The sequence below is a fragment of the Vombatus ursinus genome, unplaced genomic scaffold, assembly GCF_900497805.2.
Source record: "Vombatus ursinus unplaced genomic scaffold, bare-nosed wombat genome assembly UNPS02014810.1, whole genome shotgun sequence".
Classification (NCBI taxonomy): Eukaryota; Metazoa; Chordata; class Mammalia; order Diprotodontia; family Vombatidae; genus Vombatus; species Vombatus ursinus.
Window position 1 is genome coordinate 40,259,240 of NW_020954588.1, and position 9,652 is coordinate 40,268,891.

At 44.0% G+C, this 9,652-nt stretch overlaps 1 protein-coding gene across 1 annotated transcript; it reads right to left on the reverse strand.

The window, feature by feature from the left end:
• Positions 1-603: 603 nt before the first annotated feature.
• IL12A (interleukin 12A) lies at positions 604-7,202 on the reverse strand. The gene is made up of 6 exons (XM_027876147.1): positions 6,985-7,202; positions 5,760-5,905; positions 2,975-3,082; positions 2,830-2,871; positions 2,597-2,740; positions 604-864 (listed from the first exon to the last, which is right to left on the reverse strand). Exons 1-6 carry the CDS (start codon positions 7,013-7,015, stop codon positions 706-708), a joined length of 630 nt encoding a protein of 209 aa, XP_027731948.1. The 5' UTR covers positions 7,016-7,202; the 3' UTR covers positions 604-705.
• Between the last annotated feature and the right edge of the window lie 2,450 nt (positions 7,203-9,652).

Here is a 9,652-nt window from a genome sequence, read left to right on the forward strand (position 1 = left end):
GAAATCGCAAACCCAAATCCCACAAAAAGAAAATATCCTTCTGGTGATATTTTATGACTTCAAAACATGGGACATCATAATCTCTGTATCATCAAAACTTTATTTATATAAGAACAAAATTCACAAGAGAGTGTCTCAAATTAATTAGATGATAAATACTTGAATAAATATAAATAAATATAAGTTACTTTTCAACATGCTTCCACAACAACTTAAAAAGGTATAAATAAATATTTCTGAATAAATATTTCTGAATAAATATTTCTGAATACATTCAAGTGTTCCATATTTCAGATAACATTTAGGTACAGAAATAGCTTATAAATACTTTTTTTTTTTCTATCAAAGTAAGAGAAAGAGTAAGATGATTAGCCAGAACATTCATAGTCACTGGTGATTTTGGTCAAGAAAACCAAGATAATTCCATCCATTGTAAACTTAGTGAAGTACATTGATCCAATGAATGGTGAATATTGAGAACGACCATGTCCTTCATGGACCATGCTATGGAGAATGTAAACAAAGGCAATATAAATAGAATAATTTAAGCAAGATTAAATAGAACCCAGTCAATCCCACCCCTTCCCTAGTTCCCCAACCCATTCCAATAAAAATTGCTATTGGTCAATCCATGATGGTGATGATCTTCAGGCTCTAGGCTTTGCTTTTATCCCAAAGACCTAAAGTCATTGGGTGACGAGCCCTTTAGGAAGAAGCAGTCAGGTAGTTCATCATTCTGTTGATGGTCACAGCCCGGATTCTAAAAGCATGAAGGAGGATGCAGAGCTTGACTTTAGTCTTGTAAAAGTCAGGTTCTTTGGGTGAAGAGACCAATGGCACATTTTCACTGTTGAAATTCAGGGCCTAGGACAGTAAAGATAGAGCATGACAGAGAATGTGTTCCAAAACGAAAGCAAATCCAACCATGATAGGTTACTATCATAGATCGAGAACTGGACAGGACCTAAGAGCTCATCCAGTCCAACTCTCCTCATTTTACATATTCATTATATATAAAGTCTAGAAAAAGGAATTTACTTGCTCAAGGGTATAAAAGTGGCAGGGCCAAGTTTTCAACCCAGGTCCTTTAACTTGTAAGCCACTGCCCTTTCCACCATACTATGCTATCTTCTCATTGACTTCCCAGATCCCAAGCTTGATCCCCCAATTGTCTTCCATCCAGACAGCCACACAGCAGCGAAGGAATTACCTAGGGACCAGGACGATTAGAGAACTTTGGAAAGTCTCTAGAAGCCCCTTTGGAAACCATCACTTGGGAGCTGGTTTCTGCAAAGGAATGATCCAGTGAAGATGGCATCTGCTGCAATTCTTGATTATTTTTATATGTGTTACATACATAAAAATCATGCTCACTTTAGAACTGGAATTGATTCATGTAATTGATCAGAACTGTCTGTCTTTGTCATCTCCTATCACTGACGATTCTCCATTCGGTTCTTCCCCAGGGTTAGCGCTTTCTTCCATTTGAAATTGATTTTTACATACCTTGTGTTTTCCTCAGTCAAGTCAAGTCAAAAAGTATTTATTAAGTGCCTACTATGTGCCAGGATACAAAAGAAAGACAATCTTCATTGAGCTCACACTCAAATGGCAGGCGACCATACGCCAGTAACTAGGCTACACACAAGATACAGAGAGGGTAGATGTAAGGTAATTTGAGAGGGAATGGCATGAGCAGATGAAAGAGTTGAAATATATGTTGTATCCTCCTCCTAGCAGGCTGCAAGCTCTTTAAGGGCAGGGACTGTTTTGGTTTTGTCTTTGTATTTTCAATGTCTAGCACACAGCAAGCACTTAATAAATGCTGGGTCACAGGTTGAGTGACTTGTCCGTGGTCAATAGCACACAGTAAGCACTTAATAAATGCTGGGTCACTGGTTGAGTGACTTGCCTGTGGTTGCACAGGTTGTTTCAGAGGTCAAATTCTAACCCAGTTCCTCTGACTCCACAGACAATGCATTTTCCTTGGTAGCACACTACTGTCTTATCTATTTGCAAGATGTACTCCCTCCCACACAGCTAGGTGGTGCCATACTGCACAGAGTGCCAGGCCTGCAGTCAGGAAGACTTCTTTTCCTGAGTTCAAATCTGGTCTCAGACACTTATGAACTGTGTGACCTTGGGCAAGTCACTTAACCCTGTTTGCCTCAGTTTCCACATCGGTAAAATGAGCTGGAGAAGGAAATGGCAAACCACTCCAGTATCTTTGCCAAGAAAACTCCAAATGGGGCTATGAGAGTCTGCCATGACTGAAAAATGACTGAACAAGAACATTGGACTGAATCTTATTAAGACAGGACATTTGAAGTACTTTTTTCCTATCTACTACTATGCTGGGCACAGCTGGGTACCATTCAATAAATACAGTGGGTACTCATTGTGGGTACTAATAAATCAAGGACTCCTATTCTCCTGCTATCCTTGAGCTCCTGGGCAGCAAGGGACTATCTTTCACTTTCTTTGTATTCCCAGAGCTTAGCACACAGTAGTCATTTAATACATGCTTAATAAATGCTTTTTGACTGGCTGACATATAATACAAGTAGAAAAACCTGAGCAATAAATTTTTTTTTACCTGCATCATCTCATCAATAGCAGCCAACATATTTTGGTCCAGAGAAATCTGCCTTGTAGGATCCTTTGCAAGAGTTTCCTTGATCACATTAAACTCAGCCTTATAGATCTCCAGATCCTCATAGATGCTTTTAAGGCAACAGTTCTGCAGGGCATAACACAAGGTTTAAGGAAACACAGAAATTCACAAGAACTTTAAAAAAAATCACAACAGGGGAGAATTTCCTGTTTTACCTTAACACAAAGTGTCTTTCTGGAAACCAGGCAACTTCCATTCTAGAATCAGAAAAGTCAGATGATAGTGATTAAATTTTGCTCAGATGGGTGTAGAAATGAAATTTTTTTTGAAGAGGAAAACAAAAAAAAATGTTGTTTCTACCTTGATTAATTCTGGGGGTATGCAGTCCCTCACTGTGTTGGTTCCAGTGATATCTTCATGATCAATTTCTTCCAAGGAACAAGAGTACAATTCAAGTTTTTGGCTTGCCTGTAGAAATAAAGGCACAGGTAGATCAGCCTCTTAAATAGCCCAACTGATGAATTTCACTAGTGTGTTAGGGAAGTAGGTCATGGTGGGTCAGATTGGAACAAATATAGCTGCCCTGGCTTTCATCCTCTTGTCCTGTTCAAAATTGTGTTCAACCACAAGAAGATACTGTTTCATTTCAATCATGTGCTCCTCCCACTTTGGACATGGTTTTTTCAGTGACATGTTTTCCCTTATACAAACACCATAAATCATTTCAGCAAACTATTTTCATTAGCACCCATCCTTCTGTGATACTTCTTTTGTGATCCCTTCTGGGATACTTGCTTGAGGCAAATAATCCTCCCCCACCCAAGACAAATCTTTTTTCAAGTGTAACTTTCAAAGAAGGAAACAATAAGGTTGCTTTAATTTTTTGTTGCTGTTGTTTTTATTTTCAACTATGATTTCATGTGTGTAGGGAACTTCAGCTATGAAAATTCCCTCCAATGAAGCAGACTGGCAATTCATTTGTAGTTTCTGAGATCAGAGTACAACTCTTCATAGAATGATGCATTTAGAACTGGGAAGAACCTTAAAGATCACACATCCAGGAATTTTATATCAAAAAGGCAGAAATCAACTTCTTCCTTTTCAAAGATACATTGTTTCTTGCTCCTTGCAACACAGGTAGCCATGAGTCACTTTGGCACTTCCCTCCAGTGAATCTGACCAGGTGAATGCTATGAATAACCTGAGGTTAAATACCAGAGCCTTTTCAACCCAATTACTGTTACATTGTCTGAACTAACAACTCTTTCATTTAGAACATATTTTCCTCTTAAATGGAAACAGAATGACTTGTCGTGATTGGATTTTGAGAAAACTAAAGCAGTGTATAATACATTCAATCAAAACATTTTTTTTTTCTCTTTGAAATGGTATTTCTCAGTTTGGTTATCATCACTGGTAGGCAGCAGCTATGTGGCACAATGGATAAAACACTGGGCCAGGGGTCAGGAAGACCTGAGTTCAAATCCAGCCTCACATACTTCCTAGCTATGTGATCCTGGGCAAGTCACTTAACCTCTGTTTTAATTTCCCCATCAATAAAATAGGAATAATAATAGCATCTACCTCTCAGAGTAGTTGTGAGGACCAAATGAGATAATAATTGTAACGTGCTAGGCACATTTGTGCCATATAAATGTTAGCTATTATTATTATTATTTTTTAATCAAGATTGGACTCAATGACAGCTTCACTTGGTGTCCCACTAGGAAACGTTAAAAGAGAAAGCCTGGGTCAAAAGGAGCCTTGTGGCATGGAAGTGAGATGGAAAGGTATTTAAATAATAAGCAACAAGAAAACACCCAAGGAAAGTTTTAATACAGTTTCTGGGACACATATGGAAATGTCAGTTTTTCTGCAACACTGACTAGATCGAGCACTTCCAAAAAGATATTGCTTGCCTTTGTATTTTAAAATGAGAAATCCAGATGTTATCAGGGGCAGGAAATAAGGTGGGGAGTTTATGTGAGGGGGTGGGGGACAGGGTCGGCCTATGCTTTAATTGTATGGAAATTCCCTCTGTAGCCTTGAGGTTAGTTGGGAGTCTCTTTAGAGAGTGGCCCCCCGGGGTGCTAAAGTTTGAGCCTAAGTCTTCTTTCCTTCAAGGGGCGTCCTCAATTCAACACACCCTGATGCTTCTCAGATATATCTGAACTTGAGGAAAACACAGCCCACTTCACTTTTGAGATCTCCCAGTTTAAAGCTATAATGCAAGGATGGGAACCTGAGGCTTGGAGGCCACATGTGGTCTTCTAGGTCCTTGGGTGCAATCTTTTGACTGAGTCCAAGTTTTACAGAACAAATCCTTTTCATTAAGGGGATTTGTTCCGTGAAGTTTGGATTCAAAGGGGTCAAGATTTGAGGATGTGGAGGGCCACATGTGGCCTCAAGGCTGCAGGTTTCCCACCCCTGCGAAAAGGGTAAGTGTTATCAGCAGGGAAAGGACCATGTCAAGGTAACAGGGCAGAAGAGAATTTCTGCTCTGAATTAGTTATTCATGCTATCACCGGTCATGAGACATGGCAAACACCCTTGTCTCTATACCTGCCACTTCCACAATGACAATATAAATTCAGCAGCACCCTCCTCTTGGCCAATTTTAGAGCAATTTAGAGCAATTTCTTAAGCAAGCAATTGATCAATTAGTGCTGTTCACTAATCTCTCCTTTAGTAAGAGTTAACCAATTGTCCCCCACTTTTAAGAGTGAGGGAACCGCCAGCTGTCAGCCACGTGCAACTTTCAAGACACACAACTTTGAGAGACTTAAGAACTCTGACCAAGGCCAACCACAATTGCAGAGGACCGATGTGGAAGCAAGCTACCCACCTCCTAGCAGAGAGATGATGGACTTAGAGAAAACAGCGAGATGTTTCTGGACATTTTTTGACATGGCCAGCATGGGAGTGTGTTTTGCTTAACTCTGCATATTATTTATAAAGTTTTGATTTTCCTTCTTTTTTCCCTCAGCTGGGGCAGGGAAAAAGAGAAAATTAATGATTTTTAGTTGAAAAAAATTAAAACTTTAAAAATTACTTTGGCTCATTTAGGCATCGACAAGTAAAGAGGGGCACATTTAAAAGCTACAAGACCCTAATATATCATAGAGGAAAAGAATCTTTGCTTTACCTTTTGAAGAGTGTTGCTTACGGCCTCCAACATGTTCTTGGAGCCTCTGAGACACTGGTGCATGCTGGGTTCAGGTTGCATCACAGGAAGGCTTTTGGCCCAGTTGACTTGGCCGAGGCCAGTAAATGTGGCAATGAGGAAGATATCTGAAAGAGAGGGTGGTCATCTCAAGCTGATCTTTGCTCCTCTCTAAGAGGCATTTGGAGCAGCAGGGTATCTACTTTTGTCTCCTGGGCCCAGAGCTCTCTCATGTCTTATTTAAGCTTCCGTCCCTTCACCACTCACCCCCTCTCCCATGCCAACTTTCTATCCCATTCTTCACTTCCCTCTCTATTCTCTCCCCTAGACCTATCATAGTCTTCAAATCTCTCTTTTTTTTTTTTTCCCAAAAAGAGAGATTCTTTGCTGTAAGCTTCCCCCGTTAGAGGGTAGCATTTCTGTGGGCACTGACACCGTGCGGCAAGCATAGGATTTAAGTGAGGCCACTTTATTCCTGCCTGTCTTTCTTCATCTTCCGGCTCTCCACCCAAAGGATTTTGATTTACAAGGTACTTATCAAGTTACAGGAGACATTCAGTCCTAGGCTGGGAAAGGCTCTTAAAGGTCATTAGATCCAACCCTCTCATTTTCCACAGGAGGAAACTGAAGCTTGGGGGGGAAAGGGGGAATGGGGTTTAAACAAACCCACACAGGTAGTAAGGAGCAGAGCAGAGATTTGAACTCAGCTTCAGACTCCGGATCTACCAAACTTTCTCCTTATCATAAGATCACAGATAAAGAGCTCATTAAGTCCAACTCCCTCATGTCGCAGTTGGGTAAACTGAGGCCTAGAGACATCAAGTGACTTGCCCAAGTGAAATAGTAGAGTCGGAATTTGAACCCAAGTTGTCTCACTCCCGATTAAGCATTTTTCCTACTGTATCATTCATCAACCCCCTTCCTCCATCTCTTTGAACAGATAATGAAAATGAAGACCCGAGCAGGTACTCCAGGTCACATGGGTACTAAATTGTGCCATTCGAACTCAGGTCTCCCCTATTCCAGTTCCAGTGGGGCCCACTGCAGCACCCTGCTTCTGCCAAAATGCTGGAGTCTCTCCCAAATGGCATCCCCACATCCCCTCCAAGTCAGCCCTCTCTGCCCCCTTGGGCCGCCTCCTATCCCTAGGCTGGGGCCCGTAGGCTGCGGGGCGGGGAGAGGGGCGCTGGTCCAGCTGGTTACTCACATCGGAGGCTAGCGTAGCGGCGTGAGTCCATGACGGGAGCGCAGCGGCGACTGGCGAAGCTGGGCTGGGCTGGGCTGGAGGCTGCAGCGCAGGTGGGAGCTGGGTTGAAGGTGAACAGGGGGCGTCCCTTTTATAGCAACCGTCGGGACTTTCCCGGATCCCCTGGGGCCCCGTACTCTTCTCGCCCCCCGCCCCCTTCTTTCCTTCTTTCTGTCTGTCTCTCCTAAGCTCCGTCTTTCTCTACATCAGCCTCTCGGTCTCACGTAGAGCCGGCAGAGCCGGACTCTCTTTCGAATTAAGTCCTCGGGCCGCCCATCTCACTCATCCCGAGACCGAGCTCTGCCCTGGTGAGCCGTCCCCACCCCTCTCCGCCCCGCCCGGCCCCGCCCAGCCCCGTCCCGCCCCTCGGATCCCGTCCCGCAGCTAGCCCGGGATCCACCGCTGCCGCCCCAGGGCAAAACCGAAAGCACACCCCGCGGGTGGGGGTGGGGGTGGGGGTACCTGGCACCGGCGGACTCCGGGCAACTGAGCCCAGAGAGGACAAGGCACTTGTCAGGGGACGCACAGCTACTGATGTCAAGTGCCGCTAGGAGCTGGAATCCTGGTTTGCTGGTCAGTTCAGCGTCCCGCAGACTAAAGGGTCTCGCATTAGCAGGCCCTGGGGCGAGAAGACCTGGGTACAATTTCTTACTACCTGTGTGTGACTTTGGGATAGACAATCAGCCTCCCTTAGCCTCAGTTTCGAGGGAGTTGGTGCCCTTTGAGGCCCTTCCAATCTATGATCCTATTTGAACCTCTAGTTGTATTTCATTAGGTTAAGGGGGGATGGGACGGGAGTGTCAATGACCTTTCTTCTTTTAGATTACTATTTCAGAGTTATTGGTTCCCTTTGTAATCCTACGTATTTTATGCATTTAAAAACTTTTTTTTTCCCTGAGCGAGGCAGTACCAAAATGCCAAAGGGGGACCACGACAAAGTTAAGAGCAGGTTTTATCCATTAGAGCAGCACTTTTTTTTTTTGGCCAGTTCTACACCACTGATCTTGTGGCCTCACTACGTGCAAGGGGGAGAGGGCAGTCAGATCGCTATATTGTCACAGAAAGGTTAGGGACTGGCTCGGTGATTTTCCAATGTAGCACATTTACACTATGGAACATGGATCCAAAAAGGTCTATCACAGAGAGGGAGGAAATTCGGCAGGCATAAATGCAAAGACTGAGGCTCAGGTTCAGAAAACTCAACTACACAAATCCGAGATGAGGGAGGCATACTTATAATTTGTCTGATAGCAATAACAACCAGAGGGTTCATACGCTAAGCTCAATATGAATCATTAATGTATTTCAATGTAATTGCTTATGCATCTTATGCATTTAAAGACATTTTTTCTGAGAAAGGGTTCTGAGCAAGGCAGCACCAAAATGCCAAAATCAATACGAATCACTGATTGTTGTTCATCAGAGGCTCTTCGTGACTCCGTTTGGGGTTTTCTTGGCAAAGTTCTTGGAGTGGTTTGCCATTTCCTTCTCCGGCTCGTTTGACAGATGAGGAAACTGAGCTAAACAGGATTAAGCTGACTTGCCTAGGGTCACAGTAAGTGTCTGAGGCCAGATCTGAACTCAGGCAGAGGAGTCTTCCTGACTCCAGGCTGGCACTCTGTGCATTATGGCGCCACCTAGCCGCCCCCCTGGTGTAATGCGTGAGTCAAAACAGCGAATTGGGCTGGCATGAGAGAGGCAAGAGTTAGGGAGCGACTGGAACTGTGATGTCATTGGGATAGAGAACTCGTAGATGAGGAAATTCCCTTCCCCAATGCAGGTCAGCCCCTTTTCTGCCAGTTACTCTTGAAGAGTGGCGGGGCAGGCCAGGAGTCCAGAAATCAGGAAGTGATAGTGCCCGAGCACGCTGCCCCGGTCTGAACACAACTGCAGTCTCTCGCTCCCTTCTGGCCGCTGATGCACAAACAGATGAACAAGGTGCACGGTATCCCTTTTGGGTCTCTCCGTCATGAACAAGAGGGAGTCCCTTTGTTCTGTTTGAGTCGAGACTTGACGCCAGGAACAGCTTCCTACTAAGCTGACTTGTCTCGGGAGATGGAGGGCTCGCCCTGACTGGAGCAGAGAGAGAAGAACCTCTCATTGAAGGCTTCCTTTGGGGGCATGGATTGGACTGGACCGACGATGGTGTTCCTTCCAACTCGCACTTGCTGGGAACTCTTCAAAGTTTGCAGAGTACTGACAATGTATTGTCTCACTTGAGCCTGGCTCCAATTCTGTGAGACAGGCACTGACTGGTGTAATTATCCCAGCTGGTGAGGCTCACTCAGATGAGGTTACCCGTTTGGGGAGCTCACCTGCCAGTGGTCATGGAGGTAGTTTGTGTCAAAGGGAGGACAAACCGGGGCTTTCCAACTCCCCGACTATCACCCTTTTCACCATAGGAGGCAACCTACCCTATTCTCTGTATGCTTACAGTCTACTGGAGGGAAGGGCAAGTACATATGACAATATATAGGATAAATATAAAAGTTAACAAATAAATATTTATGTGAATAGACAGAGAGAGAATGGGGGAAGAGAGGGAGGAAAAGAGACAGGGGGGAGAGAGAGAGAGAGGAAGAAGAAGAAGAAGAAGAAGAAGAAGAAGAAGAAGAAGAAGAAGAAGAAG